Source organism: Mesoplodon mirus, assembly GCF_964341445.2.
Source record: "Mesoplodon mirus genome assembly, chromosome: 2".
In the NCBI taxonomy this organism is placed as follows: domain Eukaryota; kingdom Metazoa; phylum Chordata; class Mammalia; order Artiodactyla; family Ziphiidae; genus Mesoplodon; species Mesoplodon mirus.
In genome coordinates this window covers 44,470,752-44,494,098 of record NC_138977.1, presented here as the reverse complement: position 1 = coordinate 44,494,098, position 23,347 = coordinate 44,470,752, and the positions used below count along the sequence as shown (strand labels likewise).

The 23,347-nt window shown below is 42.0% G+C and overlaps 1 protein-coding gene across 1 annotated transcript in view; it reads left to right on the top strand.

The window, feature by feature from the left end:
• The window catches only part of FRAS1 (Fraser extracellular matrix complex subunit 1), a 471,586-nt gene that overhangs the window by 218,305 nt on the left and 229,934 nt on the right, over nt 1-23,347 (top strand). The window contains exons 8-14 of the mRNA XM_082632535.1: nt 411-512; nt 813-1,004; nt 5,926-6,015; nt 7,822-7,857; nt 9,308-9,455; nt 10,896-11,039; nt 12,546-12,680. Coding sequence (XP_082488661.1) covers nt 411-512; nt 813-1,004; nt 5,926-6,015; nt 7,822-7,857; nt 9,308-9,455; nt 10,896-11,039; nt 12,546-12,680 — 847 coding nt within the window. The remainder of the gene's footprint in view (nt 1-410; nt 513-812; nt 1,005-5,925; nt 6,016-7,821; nt 7,858-9,307; nt 9,456-10,895; nt 11,040-12,545; nt 12,681-23,347) is intronic.

The window sequence follows — 23,347 nt, the reverse complement described above, 5'->3', positions numbered from 1 at the left end:
GGACCAAGTCTGTGCACTGGCTGCAAGGGAAGCTGGGAACGTGAGTGTGTAGCAGTGAGAACTGGGTCTCGCAGCAAAGAAGAGCTAAAGAATGACCGTCGAGTAGCCAGCAAACAGGGTCTTCCTATTAATCTTGATGTTCCAGGCCCTCTGTGTGCCTGGCAGAGAGCAGGCCCTCAAGGCATCTGTAAAATGAATATAGTTGGATGAAAATGAATCCAAAGTTCTCTTTGGACATTTATTGACTTTTTTTCTTAGAGCCTCTTGCTGCCTAAATGGTATTATTTCTCAGGAGTACGTTCGATATGGCTCAGTTAAAAACCATGATAAAAAATTGTCATGTGCCTTGTGTTTCTACTTGATACATGTGACATTTGATTTTCCACTTTTTGTTTCTTTTCTTCACTCAGCATGGTGAGCAGTGGAGTGAAAATGCCTGCACCACGTGTATATGTGACCGGGGTGAGGTCAGGTGCCACAAACAGGCCTGCCCTCCGTTAAGATGCGAAAAGGTATTTGAAGAGTGTGTAGCTTGATTTTTGAACCTTTATTCGGGGTCATTTAGGAAATGCATTTCTTAGTCCAGTGTGTCCTTTGAGGGAATCAAAAGTTTTTATGATGCTCAGAAGCAGGAAGGACCTGCTTCCCAGGAAGGAGGGGGAGGGTGAGGGGAACGTGCCTCAGCTGGGTTAGGTGGGGGAAGAAAACAGCACACGGAGTTGGTATTTTATGTCCCTCTGCGCCATCAGGTCGGATGTTTTCGCGCCCTCCTGACCACTGCCCTTTCCCCGCCGTTCTCTCTGTTTCCTCAGGGTCAGAGAAGGGCTCAGCGTCATGGGCAATGCTGCGAGGACTGTGTGTCTCCTGCTGGAAGCTGCTCGCATGGGGGGCTTGTGCGGTACCAGGATGAAATATGGAAGGGCTCGGCCTGTGAGTTCTGCACGTGTGACCGTAGCCAAGTGACCTGCCGGACTGGGGAGTGTGCCAAAGTGGAGTGCGCCTGGGTAAGAAACGAAGGCATGTCCGTTTGGACTGCAATACTGTCTCCAGCGGGATGGGTGGTCCCTCACCTGTCCCTTCCCTCTCAGCAGCAGAGGGGACGACCAATTTCAAGGTTGAACGCTCAATTTCAAGGAGGCTTTTAGCATGAGGATTCTGTGGTGTGAAGTAAATGCCACTCTTTGTTTAGACTGATTTGGAGCAGCCTCCTGGAGCCTTTAGCTCTCAGTGCGTCTGGTCAGATGGGAAGCCCTGAGCCAGAGACACGGACTGGAAGGGATGACATGGAACATTAGCCTATCAGTCAGCGCAGCTGGGCCTCATTGCTGGTGGCCGCCCAGCTCGCTCTGGTTGTGAAACAGAGTGCGCAGGTGCTCCGGTGGCCCGGCTTCTGTTGCAGGCCCCGCTGGCAGCGTTTAGCAGAAAGGAGAGCCAACACCTAGAGGCTGCTCCTGTGAATCCACCGGGAAAGAAAATGAAATGTGTTTTTGTCTTTGTTTTTGTTTTAAAGAGACAGGGAGGGAAACCTCATAAATAATTAACTCTGTTGACCTCTGTTGACTTCTGCTGTCTGCAGAATTTCTAGAATCTTCTAACAAAGTAGCCTCTGTTTGGACTATAGATGTATACTGTGGGGAGATGGCTTTTTTTCCCCTTTGCACCCGATTTTGATCCGCTGCACAACAAACTGCTTTTAAAGCTGCCTCCTTCCCCCTCGCCACTCCTATCTGCCCCACCAGTTTCCCGCGGGGTTATCAACTTGAGTCGATGAGGCAGACTTGGAAGATCTGAAGCACTGGGTGTCTGTGAAGGCATTTTTCTTTCTACTTCTCCCCCACGCCTCAGCTCCTCTGAACATGGTTCCCGAAGAGGAACAGCCATTCAAACAGGGCTGTCAGCGACAGAGTTCTTTTTCATGTTGCCTTCTACTTCTATGTCTTGGTAGAGCTAAGACACATGTAGGTAAAGAGGGTCTTGCTTTTTTTGCAGATTTATTTCCCTCCACATGCCTTTTCATTGCTTTTCTTTCTTTATGTCAGGGGAATCAGAATGGTTGGATGAAGATGAGAAAAACCCTAGTCAGGGCCCTTTTCTGTCTCCCTCGCTCTCGGGCTGAGGCTGAGCTTCCTGGCCTCGGCAGTCTGCCCAGAGGATGCTGGGTTATTTCCAAGGTTTTAATGTGTCTAATATCCCAGGGTTTATGGGAAATCCGGGAGAGGGATCCTGGTAGGGTGGGTCCTTTAGCCACCTATTTTCAGTCAGGTCTAAACAGAGAGTCTCAGGCACAGAAAATAATTTGACCCGCTATCCCCAGTATAATACATTTCCAAGTACCTGCCAGTCTTCCATGGCTCCTGCCTTTGGTAGCATAAACAAGTTCCTGTCCTCTGTTCTTAGGAAAATGGGGAGCAGCTGCTTCAGTAAGTGGAAAGGGTCTCCGGGTTCCCCAAGTCACCCCATAGCACTATCTCGTCCTAACTCATCCTCCTCCCAGTCTTATCCATCTTTTTTTTTTTTTTTTTTTTTTTTTTGCGGTATGCGGGCCTCTCACCACTGTGGCCTCTCCCGTTGCGGAGCACAGGCTCCGGACGCGCAGGCTCAGCGGCCATGGCTGACAGGCCCAGCCGCTCCGCGGCATGTGGGATCTTCCCGGACCGGGGCACAAACCCGTGTCCCCTGCATCGGCAGGCAGACTCTCAACCACTGCGCCACCAGGGAAGCCCTCCATCTTCTCTTTTATGAATTGAGGACTTCTAATGCCTTTAGTCAGTCTGTTTCTCCAGATCTTGAATCAACTAGCACGTACCCATATTTTGTTTTAAGGCACTAGGTTCTAAACTGGATACCCTACCAGAGGTGAAATTTTAACCAAAATTGAATCTTACACAAATATCCCTTAGCCTTCCTTCTGTGCCATACTTCTGTAAATAGCTCTGGCTAATGACCTTATGAAAGCCTGGGATACTAACTTCCTAACTTCTGCTTAGTTTGGAGATAAAAACATGAATAAGGCACATTTTAATCTCAAGATTTCCCAGGCTTTGGTGGAAGTCAGATACATAAACAGAAATTATAATCTGCACGGACATCAATGGTTATGAATTAATATGAATTAAATGCCTTAGGAGCACCTGGAGAAAATGACTAAATCTGCCAAGGGGAGCAGTGAAAGTACGCTACTAGTATTTTTATTCAATTCTGCCCTACTTTCTGCCTTTTCTAAAATATATCAAGATCATTTGATTTCTAATCTTGCATACCAAAGGTGGAATAAGTCTGAGTGTGTCTACATCTGCAAAGGTGCAGAAAAGTAAACCTCTAGAGAAAGAGGCAAAATTGTGCATGCACCATTGTAATGATTATTGCACTGTTATCAACAGCAGTGTTCCGAATTGCACTGAAATCAGCAAACAGTTTTTCTTTGTTAAAAAAAGGAGAAAGTGGGGTTTCCCTGGTGGCGCAGGTGGTTGAGAGTCCGCCTGCCGATGCGGGGGACACGGGTTCGTGCCCCGGTCTGGGAGGATCCCACGTGCCGTGGAGCGGCTGCGCCCGTGAGCCATGGCCGCTGAGCCTGCACGTCCGGAGCCTGTGCGCCGCAACGGGAGAGGCCACAGCAGTGAGGGGCCCGCGTACCGCAAAAAAAAAAAAAAAAAAAAAAAAAAAAAAGGAGAAAGTGGCATGACCCTTGTCTTTGATATATAAAACCAAATTCCTGGACCTGGAAACATAAATAAATCAACAGTAGAATAGTGCAATATGACGATTTCCATGTGTTTCTATATTTAGTATTATCTTTGAGCATGAATTCAGATGAAGAAGTCAATTTACTTTTTTTTTTAAAAAAAAGGACCTCGCATTCATGTATGAGGGATAAAGTGATGGGGGGATCAAAGCTTGTGGCAAAGTGCACGGAAGAGGGTAGGCATGCCATAAACATGAGGTGCCTTTCCTTTCTCCAGCAGAGGGAAATTCCCACAAAAGAGTGTTTTCTTTTCCAATGGGCAGCTTAGTGGAATAACACAGTCTTTCGTCTGATGGATGAATGTTGGTGTGATTCAGTGGAGAGGGGTTAGCAAATTCCATCTGGCCTAAGCAGCAGAATCCTCTTAGAAAGAAAAAAGTTAGCTTTCTTTCACAAAGCAATTTTTCTCAAAGCCGAAGTCAGATGCTAATTAGAGCAAGCTCCCCACCACAGTGAACTGATGCAGAGTGGGGCATCCAGATGTCTATAAATAGCAAATCTATTTAGAAATTCCTACCTCACCAAACCTGCATCCTTGTTCCCCAGGAGCAGGGCTTGCTGTTATTTACAGCAGCATTTGAAGACTCAGAAAAGCTACCTTCTTTGCCTTATCCGGGTGTTGCAGGCTCCATTTTCAGTTTTGTCTGTAGGTATTGTAGCGGGCACTCGAGAATCTCTCATGCATTTCTTCTTTAATAGAAGTACACATACTCTGTCTTGTTTCAAAACATTGTTTTAAGTGACTTAGATTACATGTTTATAAACCCCTTTATATGCTTTGAAAGCAAATTTCACTGTGTTTGTGGGTTAGGCCTTCACTACCAGCTGGTTTGTCACGTTTCTGCAAAACAATTTATATATAAATACGTCTGTTCCTTATAGCACACTCTGCTCTCCGTTGGCCTTTGGTTGGCATGAAATTTTGAGGAACAGTGATCTATCTAACTCCCTCCTTTTTGAAATAACTTTTCAGATACTATAAAAAGTTACAGTCATTCATATATTTTTGTGTTTCTTTTAAAAGGGATCTTTTCCTTCATTAAAATAATACATATTCATTTTAGAAAATTGAAGACTCGAGAGAAATAGAAAAGAGACTTTAAAATCCATTCATAATGCTACAATTCAAAGACAACTAATGCTTTTATTTTATATTTTTCTTTAGTGCACAGCGTTTTTAAACATAAAATATTGTGATTATTCTGTTTATGCAATTTTACATTATTCCGTTTTTACCTATGATGGTTTTTGCACTTCAAATGTAATATAAATCACAAATTAAATAATGTCTTCATGTAAAGAAACATCACCATCTTTTAGAAAGTAGATATATCTTTAGAAAGTGGAAAGTGCTTTAAAGAATACTCTTTAGCCTATAGATATTAGATGTTAGTATATGCATATGAAAAATTGTAAATAGAGGTTGTATTTTTAATAGCGGATTCCCCGGGAGGTAGGACTACAGTGAAATTATGTTTTCTAAGTTATAGAATTCAGAGTTATTTAATTTTTTATAGTAAGCATTTATTATTTTGTGATAAAAATAAAAAATTTGAAATGATTGATGTTGGGAAGTTAAAATGATAACTTTGAAAGTTTAATATCTACCTTCCTAGTGTGGCATGTCTTTCCTTCCCCTTATAATTTTTTAAATAGTGATTATGTGAACTGGATAACAGTTTCAGAATATTGAATAGAAATTAGTTTTCTGCTGTTTAATTTATGCCCGAGACTTCGTCTGTGCATATAGGGATGTGTCTGATTTTGTATTCAGGGGAAAGTGTTGGTTTGATTTGAGCACTGTTAATGAAACCAACTCACAAGTTCAAGCCTTGTATATTTAAGGTAGCCTGATCCTTTTCTGAAACTCATAACTTTTCAAGACTATAACATTACTCTTGGCCATTCTTCTTCTTCATGTGAATTCCTGGTCATGGGTAGGAAATCATGCACAAGTATCACCAGAACTGGAAAGCAAAAGCACTTGGAGGAAAGGGTGAACTGTACTGACTAGGCTTTTCATAGGAAGATAGCACAGGGGAGATGGAATAAGTCATGGGCCAAAGGAGAGGGGTGGGTTAAGGTTTTTCATTCCAGTCAGGGAATTCAGCCGCTTCACAGTTCAGCGCTGCTACCTGGAGATGTTAATTTGATATGTGCCTGTGCAACCCTTACTTCTACAGGGTGAAGAATTAATTCACTTAGATGGAAAATGCTGTCCTGAATGCATTTCAAGGAATGGTTACTGTGTATATGAAGAAAATGCAGAATTTGTGAGTATCGGGCTAATAACCGAAGACTAACAAAAATTAATCATTCAAAACTAATTTAATGAGGGGGCATTTCCTTCTCATTTCTTTTACCCATTCATTTGTTTAACGAACGTGATTGCACACCTACTGTGTTCCCGGTATTGGAGATACAGAAGCCGACACAGAATGCAGAGTCCCTGCTCTCAGGGAGTTTCCGTTCTAGTGTGGGGACACACACAACAAACACACGTGTCAGGTGGTGATGGGTGCTGCCTGGAAAACAAGGCAGCTGGGGAGTAACTGAGGGGGGGAGGTGCTCTTTTACCTCAGATGATGGGGGAAGTCTTCTCATGAGGAGAAATTTGAGCAAAACCTGAAGGAAGTGAGGAAGCGAGCCAGGGATATCTTGGGGGAGAAACATACCAGGAAGAGGGATCAGCAAATAAAAAAACCAGTGAAGCAGAAGTGTGCTTGGCATGTCCAAGAAAGTGAGTTTGGCTGGAGGCAAGGAATGAGGGGGGAAGGAGTTGAGATGAGGTCCAGCAGGTGGCCTGGACCCTGGTTTTACCCTGATGCAGATGGGAGCTTCTGGGCAGTTTTGATCAGAACAGTGCTGTGATGGGGCTTACTTGCAAAAGGATTACTTTTGCTGCCACGTGAGCCAGTGACGGAGGGGGGCGACAGTGGAAGTAGGTGGTCCATTTAGAAGGTTTTTGCAATAGTCCAACTCTAAAACTCTATTAGCTAAAGCTTTATTTCTCCCTAAGTCTGTACTTTTTTTTATTGTATACCCCAAGGGAAAAATATTTATCTTAATCTCTTCAAATTTGCTCTATTTATATAGCCCTTATTTTCCACATGGGGTTCTTGGAATGTTGATAAATTCAATGTGTTCTTAAAAGTATGCCAGTTGATCATAAGTACAATCGCATCATTGACCAATCAAAAAGGGATTATAAGAATTAGGATTAGGTACTTTGATTTGTGAAGTGATTCCTACGCCATTTTTCCTCCCGATTTGGGTAAACTGCATCTGTCAACCTGCCAGTTTTTTGTATAAGCTGGGCAGGTAGTATTGCATAGGGTTAACATTCAGGCTCTAAGTTCAAATCCCTACTTTGCCACATACTGATTGTGACCTTGGGCAAGCTACTTAATCCTCAGTTATAGAGATAAAAATAGTACTTACCTCATTGGTCTATTGAGATGATATGTATAAACTTAGAACAATATCTGGCATATAAGAAAGCTTTAAAATGTGATCATTATTATGGTTATTATCATGCTGTTGGCATAGTTTCATATTGATATTTCATCATTTAGCCATCCTTGTTTCCTAAGAATTTAGGAGATTAAATTCTGTAAATATTGAATTCAAGTTTTCTCCCTCAATCACAGTATTAATTTCCCTGTCCATTTTTGGAGGTAAATTAAGCCCAATGGAATTAAACAAAAGCAAGTTGTTTTAAATAAGCACAAATCCCCATGATGCTCCAGTACCATATAAGTTTCAAGAATTTGCTCTTATAAGCTTAGATCTCTTAACTGCAAAGTCCTTTTCCTATTGAGGGGAATTGAAGCCAAATACCCCAGCACAAAGTGAGAATAGGAATTCAAAAATATTCCCTAGGCATGTTTTCTTCACCTCATATTTCTATACTTTTCTTGTTTTTGATATAGATTTTATTTCTACTCCTAACCAGTGAATGAAGTTGCTTGTTACTTGGGGAAGAATGGATATTTCCTAATGAAAAAATGAAAAGATCAGCCTAATGGTGTTTTTAGTGGTATAACAATAAATATGTTTCTGTTTCTCTCTGTTCCTAGATGTCCTCAAATGCGAGTAGAGTTAAACATATTCCAGTAAGTATAGATTTTTAGCTTGTACATAGATATGTATAAAATCATTTTGAGCAAGTATCTGCATAAACTGTCCTGGGGAACCTTAGTGCCTTAGTATTTTTAACAGGCATATTTGATGACAATGTGGTCTGGGGTTAAGAATTGTAATGATAACCAAGACTTGGATTTATTGAACTTATACTCCTTTCTTCAGCTTATTTTTTTGCCCTACAAATGATAATTAACACTTCTCCAACTACAAGCTCCTACATAGGTCCTTTCCCTTTCTTGTGATGATTTTCTCCTCATTTTTTCTGGCCTGGAAAACTCAGCTTACCCATCAGCACAATTTCATGTACTGCAAAACACTGAAGAGAGAGCTTTTTGGGTCTGGGGTGTGTTTGTTCCCCAGGCACTACTGAGTGTTCATTCTCTCTAAGTTGTTTGCAGGACAACGTTGTATGATTTCTTTTTAAGGGAAAAAGTGTTTCCCTTAAAGCGTGTTTGTTCACATGAGCAAGCTTACAGTTTTTGAGGTTATAGAATAAGGGGGCCAGGAACCCAGTCTGCCTTGAAATGGAAGAGAAGCAATTCTACCTTCTCAAGATAATATTCCTCATTTTTCTAACACTGTCATTCACTGTTGCTAAATACTGTCACATTAATTGTTTGGAATGCTTAACATCAGCTGGCTTAATAAACATTTTATCAGAGCTTTATTTTCAAGTATGCTCTTTTATTCTGTTTTGTTTTCCCTCTTTCATCTCCCTAAACATTCTTGTAGGAACCTTTTCTCCTTTCTATCTCCAGGGTGAATAGGCCAGCAAGCAAAAAGGAATTGCTCTTTATAATTCACTTTGGACTCTCTGTCAAAGTACGAATGTTTATTACCACTGTTTGCTTGGCTGAAAAGAATATTCAGTGTGAGAAAGCCTATGGCACATCCACAGCCCACTAAAAGTGGACATGAAAGAGCTGTCATTTTAAAAATACGAAGACCCTACTGTTACTCTTACTGTAATAACAATAAGGAAATTCAGGATTTAAAATAGATTCCTACTGTTATTATAAAGACTGTATTTAATGTGCCTGCTAATCACTAGGTACATAGTAATCCCCTTTTGTGTGTGTGGGTTTTTTTTTGTTTGTTTGTTTTTTGGCTGAGATAGGTTTGAGAAACAAGTGTTATATGCTTCTTGCTTATTCTGGAAGTTCCAGAATGCTTTCGCACTTTATCTTTCTGCCTGGGTTCTACATTAAAATAAACCAATTATAAACAAAGAAGGAGAGATGCTATCCTTTTAAATTTAGAACTCTTCTACCACTGTCCTATTTCAGAGTTAGCTTTGAGTTAGGTTTGACAAGGAGCCTTCACCTTGTCTCTTATGGAAATTATACGTTCTCCACCAGCAAACTGTCTTCTGAATCTCTGCACTCTGGTAACAGCGTCATTCTTTACCATTTCCTGCAGGAGGGGGAGAAGTGGAAGGATGGCCCTTGCAAGCTGTGTGAGTGCCGGGGGGCTCAGGTAACTTGCTATGAGCCCTCTTGTCCTCCGTGTCCAGTAGCCACACTAGCTCAGGTGGTGAAGGGACAGTGCTGTCCAGATTGCACATCAGGTAGGTCCATGTCCCGTTTATTTCTGCTGAGATGTTTTTACTGCCAAAACATTCAGAAAGATCTCCTCTCCTCCCACCCGTTGCTTCACTTTCTTTAGTCACCCACTGGGTTTGTTTGTTTGTTTATTCTTAATTTTTCTAACAAATGATGCTTTGTCCATGTATTTGCCAAAGTCTACTGATTATGAATATGTGACCTTGCATAGGTCATTGGTCCTCTCTGAATCTTAATTTTCTTGTTGATAAAACAGCCTTATCTACCTTGCAAAATTATTGTGAACGTCAAGTAACATAATATTTGACAACTTGTAAAAGCAAATATATGCATTAGGACTGTTCCATTGTTGAAGATAGAAGAAAAATTGCTGAAAGTTTGTTATGGACGTTCATTTCTTTAAGGTGAACTGTTAAACAGATGGCTTTTGGAGTTCTCAGATGGGTTTTTGAAGTTTAAAGACTCATTAATTTCTTCCAAAAGAAAATTTTATCTACTTGTTCTGCAACTCTGCCTTCAAATCACCTGGGGTTGAATTAGTTCCAGTTAATAATTGTTGGCAAGCACTAAAGTTGCTCTGGCTGAGCAGTAATTTGCCTATAAGCTCAGTCTCTCTTGGAGAAGTCGCATTTCCTTCTATTCATATTTCATAATTAATTGTTTTCATCCATGGGTTGCAGTTTTTCATATAGGCAGTTGCACTTGTACTCAATGTATTCTGGCTAATCAGTGTTTCTGTGAAGAGTTTACCATGGGAAAAGAATAGCAACTTTAGGGTTTAATTACGTTACCTTCACTAAAGTGGCTCTCTGGGCTTTCCAAAACAAATATTTAGCATATTATAATGTCCCCTACCTTGAAAATTAGGTCCTTGACAACTTCGAAAACTGAACACGTCCTTTGCTGACAATTACCACTAAGTTCAGTGATGATCCCAATTACTGGGAATGAGATTGGAAATTGTGGAGAAAAAGAAGAAAACTGACTGTATTTTTTTAAGAAAATAATAACTATTTTTAAGCAGTGTAGGTTTTATGTCCTAACCTTTTATGCACATCAAAGGTTAAGAAGAACATTTAAGAAATTATAAATGATTGAATCTGCTTAAATCATCTATTCAATATTATGGCACTAGTCATTCCTATTTCTAGAGGTATTCTAGGAGGTAGAAGCATTCAGTAGGGCTAGTTTGGTAATGTTTTTAGCGTCTTCACTTTAAGGAGACAGGAGACAGGAGACAGTGATGGTATTTCAGACAAGGAGCAATTCCTTGAAATCTTGCATTGAAATCAGTTTTTCTATTTGGGGTCCTTTTTCATAGAGACCAGAGTTTTCTGTTCTCTGTGTTCTATACAGGTCCATATACCCCATAGATCCTTTGTTAGAAGGATGTAAAAGAAATCACATGGTCTTTACTGAGCTCTCCTCTTTGTCCTTGATTGTAGTTCATTGCCACCCAGACTGCTTGACCTGCTCTCAGTCGCCAGACCACTGTGACCTCTGTCAGGACCCCACAAAGATGCTGCGGAATGGACAGTGTGTGCACAGCTGTGGTCTGGGATTTTACCAAGCTGGTGCTCTCTGTTTAGGTACGGCTCCAGGCAGACAGCCCAGAGGGGGATTGAGGCTCACTGGTGTCCAGGATGGGGTCATGGCGCAGGAAATGAACAATTTCCAAAAACCATTAGAAGGGAGTAATGTCATCCATAGGCTACTTGACCTCTCTGCTTGCAAGTCTCTTTCTTCTAACATTTGATGGGTGTTTCCAGGCTTCCAGGGGAGGTAGATGATGGGGCAGTCAGATGCTTACTAGGTAGTCATGGCTGGATTTTTCACTTTTGAAAACTTTCAAGGATAGTCATTGGGATGCTTGGTGTCAGTCATTAAAACCCTCATATAAGGTCTTCCCTGGTGGTCCAGTGGTTAAGACTTCACCTTCCAATGCAGGGGGTGTGGGTTCGATCCCTGTTCGGGGAGCTAGGATCCCCCATGCCTTGCAGCCAAAAAAACCAAATCGTGAAACAGAAGCAATATTGTAACAAATTCAATAAAGACTTTAAAAATGGTCCACATCAAAAATATCTTAAAAAAAAAACCCCTCCTATAATCCAAGATAGAACTTTAGAGTGACATGAACCTTTGAGATCACTTATGAGAACTTTCTCATTTTGCAAATGGGAAATCTGTGGGCCAGAGAATTAGCTGGCTCGCTTAATATCACACAGATAGTTGGTAACAGAGCTTATCTCTTGTGGGTTACCAGAGGATCCAGAATGGGTTCATGTGCAATCAGAATTCTTATAGTACATCTAGGAGGGAGCTCTTACCTGGGAGAATTTGGCTTGGTTGAGGCCATAGTTACTTTTTCTCCTATCTCTGACTTGTGGGGTTAATTATCCATTTAAGTGTGTGTAGGTTCATATCCTGGCTGTGAGTATAACCTCTCTGTGCCTCAGTATTCTTACCTGTAAAGTGGGATAATACCAGTACCATCCTCAGGGGGGTCTTGAGAGGATTACATGCGTCGATACATGTAAAGTGCCTAGAATAGTGTCTAGGATGTAGTCAGGCCTCAATAAAAATCAACCACTTTTATTATTTTTGTAATTATTCACTTCTCCCTACTCTTTCTCCTGATTCATAATCTTCAGCCTTTTGGGAAGTTATTTATATCTCTGCCATAAGGGATATTCTTGTAAAATGGTTGAGTGAGAAAGATATTGGGGGCAATTGGATAAGAAGAAAAGAGCATAGCCCCCTGAGCCTAACTGCCTGGCTTCCAATGCCAGCTTCATGTGACCTTGACCTCGAGCAGGTTACTTAACCTCTATGAGTATTAACATTGGGATTAATACTCTCTGCCTCGTAGAGTTGTTGTTAAGATTAAATGTATTCATATATGTAAAGCACTTTGCACAGTGCCTGGCATGAAATATGTGCTACGTAAATGAAGGCTCTAGAGTTATTTTCCTGCCTGTTTTGTTCTCTGTGTCTCCAGAGCCTCAGAATTGGGCTGTGTAGGAATTGGCACTGGGTGGTGCCCTTGAACTAATCAGAGATTCCCTTTCTCTTTCTCCCAACCTTGTCCGAGTCAGCCTGCCAGCCTCAGTGTTCCACGTGCACCAGTGGGCTAGAGTGCTCGTCCTGCCAGCCTCCCCTGCTGATGCAGCATGGCCAGTGCGTGTCCACCTGTGGGAATGGCTTCTACCAAGACCGCCACTCCTGTGCAGGTAATCACTGACTGGGCCACGGTCGGCCAGGCCACTGAGAAAGCCATCCCCTGCCCCCAAGGCATCTGGGGCCACCCAGAGCTGTAAGCAATTGTAGGCTCCTTTCTTGCATGTCCTTGGTTAGATTTTTAGAAAAATCATTTGGAGGGAAAATGGTGAAAGAGAACAAGTGCATTTATTCATCAGGTGTGCAGGCCGAATGAGCTCCAAGGTCAGGTCAGGGTCCTCTGTGGAGGAGGCTGCTGGCCGTCTCCACTCCAGGTCGTGGTCATAGGCAGAGTCCACGGGACTGTGGAAACCATCTTGAGAGGAAACACTGGTACTGTGCATGCCATGCGGATGTGAGGAGAGTGGGGCCTGGGGCCAGTCTCATTATAGATCTCTTTGAGATCTGTAAGAATTCTTCTGTATCTCTGTATCCCCAACATCAAGGGCTGCACAAAGAGTTCAGATTTGTGCAGCGTTTGTTGAACAACTGTTTGAGGAATGAAGGAATGTCCTACCCCTTGGTGATCCTGAAGGACCAGTGTTTCAACAGAAGTCTCTGCCATAAAAGAGAAAAGAACCCTTAATGTTTATTACAATCATGTTCTGTTTAGCTGTTATTTTAGAAAAGGCTCAAAGTGAGTGCATACAAACACGTTTATAAGTGTCTAATGGTTTGGCAATTTAGGTAAACTGCTGAAATTTCAATTTGATGAAATTATTGAATGTATTCTTTACTCCTTTCTTCTATACCATCAAAGAGACCTCCTGCTAGCACTCCTGCGACAGATTTGCTTTTGAAAAGGAATTAATTCCCTGTGGATTTTATTCTTCCCTCTGTACCAGCTCCACCCCTACCACATATCCCACCTACATGTTTACTTTTTTCTTTTCTTTTTGGCCACTTTTCTTTCTCCCAAGCCCAGTGTTTTAACTGGTGATGTTAATGCTGTTTCAGGGCACTTTGAAATGGGTAGTGTTTCATTTGATTACTGGTTTACGTAGCTGACTGCTTCCACATTCCATCCACATACCCATACACAAATGCCTTAGAAGAAAGTTGCTGGGAAAATTTGTTCATGCTCCCTCCAGGGAATTAAACCAATTTGCTTTAGTTCAGCCTGGTTGCATTTTTATACAGAAAATGAGAAAAAAAAAGGGAGCAAGGGGAGAGAGAAAAGAGAAGAGAATGATCTTAAAAATTAGAGATAAACTTGTGATCAATTTCCATATACTGTTTCGACGCTGAGATTGCACAAATAATCTTTCCTTATAAATAAGCTTTCTCATTGTCGGAATTATTTGAAATATTTGTGCTTGCACCACTTTTGGTGACTTTTCACCATTGACCTTAGAATTCGGTCAGTCAACCAGCGCTGTCCCAGAAAGTGCTAAACTTTTCAAAATGAGCCTACCATTTTATGGTAACAACAGGTTATTTTGGACTGATTCCTCCTGGCAGGGTCATTTATGTTCTGGCTGGCATCAATTGACACTTTATTGACCCATCAAAACCAAAAGAAAATGAACACTGTGCTGAGGAAACTCATTACCAGAAATGACCTGATTAATATTCATGCTCGCTATGTTGAATATAAGGGAGAGTGAGAAATTTGGGGCAGAGCCAATTGGCACGTAGACGCAATGACTCTTCAGTGAAAGAGTAGGAGCAGGTAAAGCAGGGAGGGGTGAAAGAAGGCCCTGAGTCCTGCCAGAGAACTGCATCCTTAGGGGCCTTTATCACTGCCACGCTTCCCTTGAGTTTTGTGGTGTATACACACATATATACATATGCTTACAAACGTGTACACATGTGTGCATATATTAATATTACTGTTATAATCTTGTGCTTGATTAAACTGAATAGAATTGTAAATATAGATCACATTTTGTGTCCCATACCAGTCACTGCTTCATTTCCTCTGCCTCCCCCAACTTGAGAGTTTGACGCTTTGATCACTTTACCTGAAGGATCAGCACCACCCAGTCTTTATACCAGTCTAAATCGGACACCGGCCATGTGTAAGTTGCCTCTTCCCTACAGCAGGGAGGGCCAAGGAGTAGTCACCCTCTTAATGCCTAGAACTCACTTTTAGGCCTGGCTCTCAGGCTTCTGCCTTAATCCCTAGGCTTCTTTTGCCACCACCTGGATCTGGTCCAACATTCCTTCTTGACCCCATGGACACTAGGTCCTAGGACTGGGGTTCTCCTTTGGTTCCTGCCACCTGTCCTGTTGTGACCCTTTTCTAGGAATTAACAGCCCACCTCTTAACCCCAACCTGATGGTCAAGCTTGACCCATGTATGGATGTTCTTTGTCCCACCCCCCAACACCACATGACCTTGCACCCTTCCCCCATGGCTCTTAGGTACCACTTGTCCTGGACTTACTGTATTCTCTCTACCAGAGTGGTGGTTTCATTACCTCTTCTTAGAAACCTTGGTATTAAATCTAAATCTAGATCCAGACTGAGCTCGCCCATCCTGAGAACATTCTTCCTTGCCTGTCTTGACTCTCTTTTCAATCAACCTCTGTTTCACTCTGGTGGGACTACTGAACTGTACACACAAATCATAGATATAAAAGCCCATAAGAAGAAAAGTTAAAACAACCAAACTAACACACACCATACAAGATTAGTTTAAAATGAGTAGCTCAAGACTGTAGACCTTGAGTTGAGAAAGAGGAGAATTTAGCCAATTTTTATATGTGTATCAGCTTTTGCTTTGTCTACTTAAAACTTCCAAGTTTGAGGATGGAGCTGTGTGTACCCATGGCAGGTGCTGCCTTCATACTGCAAACCCAGAGATAGGCGGGAGGGTGATATAGTGCTCGAGACCGTAGGCTTGGGAGCCAAACCACCTGGATGCCAGTCTTGGCTCTGTCACTTCAAACAGCCTATTCTTTAACTCTGTGCTTCAATTGCCTACGGCTGAAGCAGGGACAGTGGTATCTGCCATATAGCATTGTTGTGCAGATTGAATGAGTGAATTCACACATGTCGTTTAAGATGGCGCCTGGCACCTGTAAGCCCTCCATGTATCTTAGGAGACTTGGATTTTTGCTTCCCATCGTCCTTTCCTGTTCCCTGTCCTCCACTCCTCCATTCATTCTCTATTGACCATTGCTCGAGGTGCTGCGAATATGAAGCCAAGAGTCCATGTTTGCCTGTAGTGAGCTGGTAATCAAGGCGGGGTTAGCTGCTGCTTACAGAGATGTGAAAAAATAAAAATACAAACACAAAAACCTCTGCAGCTTATTCTATATCTGATTGCTGTGTGGTCTTAGATTTTGAAACTTAAAGAATCAAGCAACTGAACATTTTTTAGGTTTGTGTGAGTTGAATCTCAACTCTACCACTTACTGCTGTATGGCTTTGGGCAAATCATTTAACCACTTTGAGCCTCAGTTTCCTCCATTGTAAAATGGGGATAATATTATCTACTTTAAGCCATTAATATGAAGGTTATAAAAGATGTTTGAAAATGTAAATATATTATGACTGACACATAGTATGTGGACAATAAAAGGCAGCTATTGTCATTATCAAATCTGTACCTTTATTTTTCAATTTATGCAAATGAAAATCAGATAGCTTGCATTAGTAAACAAAGGGTTTTGTGCCATTTGTGTCTGATTTTAAACAACTTTTATATATTATGGAGAAGTGAGTATAATATAGAGAACGGTTTACTGTATTCATCACAAGTTGAGATCATTTTATTTTCTTTAAATGCTTCGATTAAATGATGAGAATCTGGAATGATTTGTTTCTTAGCCAACATTAAGGTATATTTAGAAGGAAAACTTATGAGAAGAAAACCTGTAAAATTTACATATAGGATGCTGACCTGGCTGAAATTTAAAAGCTGTAGTTTGAACAGAAGAATTTCTAAAGTTAATTATTTGTTGGAATTTTGTTTGACTGGAGCAGCCCAACCATTTGTGGACGTGAAGCACTGACCCCTTGCAGCCAGGCCCAAAGCAGTACTTGCTGGGTCTCAGCATTATATTCTGCTTGTGGCTGAGCCCAGCCTGGCCATGCCCAGAAAGAACCTCTTGGCAAAGGCATTTATGAAACTGATGTTCTGAAATCCTCAAGAAAATAGGAGCCCTCCTTGTTCTGTTGGGATAGCCACTGTCAAGCTGGTTTCTTCCATGGCCCCTCCAACATCCCCCAGAACTGAAGGGTCAGTCCAAATTTCACTGCCAGATCACATATTCAGTCTGGGGGCCCAGCACATCCTACCAGTCTGTCTTCGCTCGTTTTGTTCTGCTCTTTAAATCACATGCATGTTCAAACCTCTGGTATTCTACAGCAATTATGGTGTCTCACTTAATTGCTGAGTGTCTTGTAAAGGGGACTTATTGCTTCAAGTGATATTCCCATCTCCTTCATTCTGTTCATGCAACTAATATTTGTTGAGTCTCTTCCACGTCCCAGGCACTGGGATACTGCAGTGAACTGACGGAAAACTGCCCTGTGGTTCAGGAACTTACGTTCTCAATGGGAGAAGAGTGTCAGTAAATAAGTAAATAAATAAGATCATTTCAAATAGTTACCACTATATGAATTCATTACTTTCAGTGCTATAAAGACAGTTTAAAGGGCTTCCCTGGTGGCGCAGTGGTTGAGAGTCTGCCTGCCAATGCAGGGGACATGGGTTCGAGCCCTGGTCTGGGAGGATCCCACATGCCACGGAGCAACTAGGCCCATGAGCCACAACTACTGAGGCTGCGCGTCTGGAGCCCGTGCTCCACAATAAGAGAGGCCGCGATAGTGAGAGGCCTGCGCACCGCGATGAAGAGTGGCCCCCGCTTGCCACAACTAGAGAAAGCCCTCGCATAGAAACAAAGACCCAGCACAGCAAAAATAAATAAATTGATTAATAAACTCCTACCACCAACATCTAAAAAAAAAAAAAAAAAGACAGTTTAAAAAGTCTATTATAGGAAGTGACTGATTACTGAAGCAGGGACGGGTCTTATCCTTCTGAATTCCCCACAGTGCTGAGCACATATAAGGCCCTCTGGAACAACTTTTGATTGAAAAAAGTGTGATTTAAACCACTGCACAGAGGAGAAAGCATAGGATTGTACAGGCATGCCTAGACTCTGGCTTCCTGGTAACCCTACTTCCATTTAGCTTCTATTATTTACTCCCTGTCAGCAACTCCTGGCTACCTGTGGCCTCAGGAAAATTACAGAATCTTATTTTTCCCACCCTTCTTTTTCTTGTCTTTATTTACCTCTTCTCTAAGATAACTGGGTGCCTTATGAGTGCTGAAACAGTGATTCTTCTTAAAAAAAAACCTGTCACCGGAACTTGGGAAGTATCCACGGGGTGTTTTAAGCCATTCAGAAGGGAGGACAACAGGAGTGCCCTCCTAGAATGTTCGTTTCCTGAGTAAACTAGGCCCAGTGAAGCAGGTGACAATCGTATTCCAAATCCCCTCCCTCTCTGGACATTCTCGAAAAGAATAAATGGAGAGAGGAAGGAAAAAGCAGCTGGTGGTGTTTTGCCTGGGGCCTCTGCTCTAGCAGGCGACTGGCTGTGTTTGGCGTTTGTGCTGTTCATTGGACCCTTGCCGTGTATGCCAAAGGCAGATGACGGAACAGAAGTATCACATACCAGCCGAGAAAGCCCGCCACAAGTGCAAGGGAGTTTATCTTCCAGACAGATCCCATTCTTCCTGACAAATCTGACCCCCCAAATATTTCAGCTATGGATTACAAAGTAGTGACAAGTCTTCTGGCTTTCTGCCCAGCTCTTAGCGTTCTCAGTTATTTTAGCTAGACTGTGTGGCGTACATTTGTACATTCTTTCTCTCTTTTCCCCATTCCCCACCCAGAACCCTCCCTGCTCTGCCCTCCCCTCCCTTTTTTACGCTGCCCACAGAGCACCCAGCACCTCCATGCTAATCACTGCTCAGATCTGAGCAGGCTGCGCCAGTGCGGCCAGGAAGTCTGGGAACTTGCCCATCAAAAGCCTGGTTTGGGCTGGTGGTCCCTCCTTTGGGTCTTTAGTTTCTATAGACACGTAGATTCAAGGTATCACTGGAAAAATCGATAGCCATTTAATTAACACGAGCTGAGGAGAACCCCAGGGAGTCCAAGCAGCTGAGAGTTGCCAATGGTCACAGTGGATGAGTGGAATCTGAGAACTCTGTTTGGCTGTCAGGCTCAGCCTAGGTGGCCACCGCATTTGAAAACCCTCAGGGTGTGCTGTGTTGTAGATTTAGGAGTATAGGTAGAGGGGCAGCAGACAGAAAGGATAACCTGAGGAGTGTTCCTGGTGAGCTGAATGTCTGCCTTTACCCTCTCACTTATGTACCATTGAAAAGCTAGCCTGCTTGTAAATCTCTCTCCATGTGGACCTGCCAAAGCCTCCGTCAACTGGGAAGTCATTCCTTCAGTTCAAGCTCTCTGTCTACAGAAGACCCTAAAAATTCAAATACGTCACCAAGACAAGCAAATCATTCAGCTGTATCACAAACGTGGTTAATAGATTAACTAGCTATTTACCCAGCACCTGCCTTAGGGAACAGGACTATAAGCTATTTTTTTTCTCCTTTAGAAATTTTTTCCCCGAAGTACCAGATGAATTCATCTAATAAAGTCAGTAAAATTCAAGGCACATAAAATCAGTGAAAATCCCTGACTCAAGCTCTTCCAAATCATGGCTGTTGGTATTTTGGTGAATGTCTTCCTAATTTATGTAGAGAGAGTGTGTGTGTGTGTGTGTGTGTGTGTGTGTGTTGTGCACACAGACACATATAGATGCATTTATTTTTCAAAAGTAAAATCACACTCCGTATATAGTTTTATTGCCTGTTTTCCCCATGCTATTTATTATCCTTCTACAACATCTTTTTAAAGCTGTTGTATAACTTTCCATCTGTGGCTGTGCAAGAATTCATTTAGCCAGTCCTCTGTTTGACATTCCTTCCTCATTTTTCCATGATCATAAATAACCATGATGTAAACATTTTTAATAGAAATTGTGGTAAATATGTTTGATTAAGGTAAATTCTTAGACATGTAATTGCTGGCCCTAAGTGTATATAGGCACATATTTAAGCTTTTGACACATGTTAACATATTACCCTCTTTTAAAGAAGCTGTAATTTGCACTTCTGCTAGAAACACATGAGGGTGCCTACCTCCTACTCCCCTTGTCAGCACTAGGTATTACGATTCTCATTGCATTTGTCAATTTGATTGATGTAAAATGTAATCTTGTTTGTTTATTTATTTATTTATTAATACTTATTTGGGGGATTTATATGAAGGGAGTTGAATTAATCATACTTACCCGTTCATGGCCCCCTTTCATCATTGGCCTGTTCCAGGCTATTCTCCTTATCTATCTGTCTATCTCCCTGTCTGTCTACTCCTTTTGTCCCCATAACCTGTTCCCACTTCCTTTCTCCCCAGCTCCCCACTTAAGTAACTATTCTAATGCAATTTAATGTGGATTTGTTGTATGTGTGTGCTCTTATTGTTTTGTATGCATGCATTTTAAATATCCATACCTATTACTAGGTGGATATTTCATTCTTTTCCCTTTTTTTTTTTTTTTTTTAGCTTCAGTAAGTGGTTTTATTACTGGTTAGATTTTACAACTTCTGATATTTGAATAGACTTCCAACTTAAAATTCTAAAACAACAAAGTGACCGTTGGAGGAGGTTGATTTTTTCTTTCTTTGTTTTTTTTTTTCTTTTTAGGACTATTAAAAGTAACAAACTTTTTTTTTCTCTTTTTTACATTTTTGCTCTGGTCATAAATATACAGAGAGAAAAAGAGGGAGAGAAAAACGAACAAGTCATCCAAAGTATGGAGATAAAACAGTATTCCTAAGGCACGTGGCAGTCTTAGAAAATACAGAAGCTCTAACCATCTTAAATTATTTGTTGTTTTTCCTCACTCAGTCCACAAACTGTACAGTGAAACAAATGCTGTGTTGCAGATAGATCTTCCAAGTAATTCCAGTCCACACTGCTGTGTCAGCCGGGGGCGCAATTATTTTCTTCCTCAGTTTCCAGGTGAGATCCTAAAATGTGGTTAGCTAGTTGCTCAAAGCCTCTATTTTAAAATACATTTGGGCTGATTGGTTCAAGATGGCTGAGTAGAAGGACATGCACTCACTCCCTCTTACGAGAGCACCGGAATCACAACTAACTGCTGAACGATCAATGACAGGAAGACACTGGAACTCACCAAAAAAGATACCCCACATCCAAAGGCGAAGGAGAAGCTACAATGAGACAGTAGGAGGGGCACAATCACAATAAAATCAAATCCCATAACTGCTGGAGGGGGGGAGAGACTCACAAACTGGAGAACACTTATACCACAGAAGTCCACCCACTGGAGTGAAGGTTCTGAGCCCCACCTCAGGCTTCCCAACCTGGGGGTCCAGCAATGGGAGGAGGAATTCCTAGAGAATCAGATTTTGAAGGCTACTGGGATTTGATTGCAGGACTTCAACAGGACTGGGGGAAACAGAGACTCCACTCTTGGAGGGCACACACAAGGTAGTGTGCGCATCAGGACCCAGGGGAAGGAGCAGTGACCCCATAGGAGACTGAACCAGACCTACCTGCTAGTGTTGGGGGGGTCTCCTGCAGAGGAGGGGTGGGGGGCTCTGTCTCACTGTAAGGATAAGAACACTGGCAGCAGAAGTTCTGGGAAGTATTCCTTGGCATGAGCCCTCCCAGAGTCAGCCATTAGCCCCACCAAAGAGCCCAAGTAAGCTCCAGTGTTGCGTCACCTCAGGCCAAACAACCAACAGGGAAGGAACCCAGCCCCACCCATCAGCAGTCAAGTGGATTACAGTTTTACTGAGAACTGCCCACCAGAGCACAGCCAGCTCTACCCACCACCAGTCGCTCCCATCAGGAAACTTGCACAAGCCTCTTAGATAGCCTCATCCACCAGAGGGCAGATAGCAGAAGCAAGAAGAACTACAATTCTGCAGCCTGTGGAACAAAAACCACATTCACAGAAAGATAGACAAGATGAAAAGACAGAGGGCTATGTACCAGATGAAGGAACAAGATAAAACCCCAGAAAAACAACTAAATGAAATGGAGATAGGCAACCTTCCAGAAAAAGAATTCAGAATAATGATAGTGAAAATGATCCAGGACCTCGGAAAAACAATGGAGGCAAAGATCGAGAAGATGCAAGAAATTAGGGGGCTTCCCTTGTGGCGCAGTGGTTGAGAGTCCGCCTGCCGATGCAGGGGACACGGGTTCGTGCCCTGGTCCGGGAAGATCCCACATGCCGTGGAGCAGCTGGGCCTGTGAGCCACGGCCGCTGATCCTGCGTGTCCGGAGCCTGTGCTCTGCAATGGGAGAGGCCACAACAGTAAGAGGCCTGCGTACCACAAAAAAAAAAAAAAAGAAAGAAAGAAATGTTTAACAAAGACCTAGAAGAATTAGAGAACGAACACCTAGAAGAATTAAAGAACAAACAAACAGAGATGAATATTACAATAACTGAAATGAAAAATATACTAGAAGGAATCAGTAGCAGAATAACTGAGCCAGAAGAACGGATAAGTGACCTGGAAGATAAAATAGTGGAAATAACTGCCACAGAGCAGAATAAAGAAAAAATGAAAAGAAATGAAGACAGCCTAAGAGACCTCTGGGACAACATTAAACACAACAACGTTCACATTATAGGGGTCCCAGAAGGAGAAGAGAGAGAGAAAGGACCTGAGAAAAATATTTGAAGAGATTATAGTCGAAAACTTCCCTAACATGGGAAAGGAAATAGCCACCCAAGCCCAGGAAGTGCAGAGAGTCCCAGGCAGGATAAACCCAAGGAGAAACATGCCGAGACACATAGTAATCAAATTGACGAAAATTAAACACAAAAATTATTGAAAGCAACAAGCGAAAAACGACAAATAACATACAAGGGAACTCCCATAAGGTTAAAAGCTGATTTCTCAGCAGAAACTCTACAAGCCAGAAGGGAGTGGCACGATATATTTAAAGTGATGAAAGGGAAGAACCTACAACCAAGATTACCCGGCAAGGATCTCATTCAGATTTGACGGAGAGATCAAAAGTTTTACAGACAAGCAAAAGCTAAGAGAATTCAGCACCACCAAACCAGCTCTACAACAAAGGCTAAAGGAACTTCTCTAAGTGGGAAACACAGGAGAAAAAAATGACCTACAAAAACAAACCCATAACAATTAAGAAAATGGTAATAGGGACATACATATTGATAATTACCTTAAATGTGAATGGATTAAATGCTCCAACCAAAAGACACAGGCTCGCTTGAATGGATACAAAAACAAGACCCATATATATGCTGTCTACAAGAGATCCACTTCAGAACTAGGGACACATACAGACTGAAAGTGTGGGGATGGAAAAAGATATTCCATGCAAATGGAAATCAAAGGAAAGCTAGAGTAGCCCTACTCATATCAGATAAAATAGACTTTAGAATGAAGAATGTTACAAGAGACAAGGAAGGACACTACATAATGATCAAGGGATCAATCCAAGAAGAAGATATAACAATTATAAATATATATGCACCCAACATAGGAGCACCTCAATACATAAGGCAAGTACTAACAGCTATAAAAAAAGAAATTGACAGTAACACAGTAACAGTGGGAACTTTAACACTTCACTTACACCAATGGAGA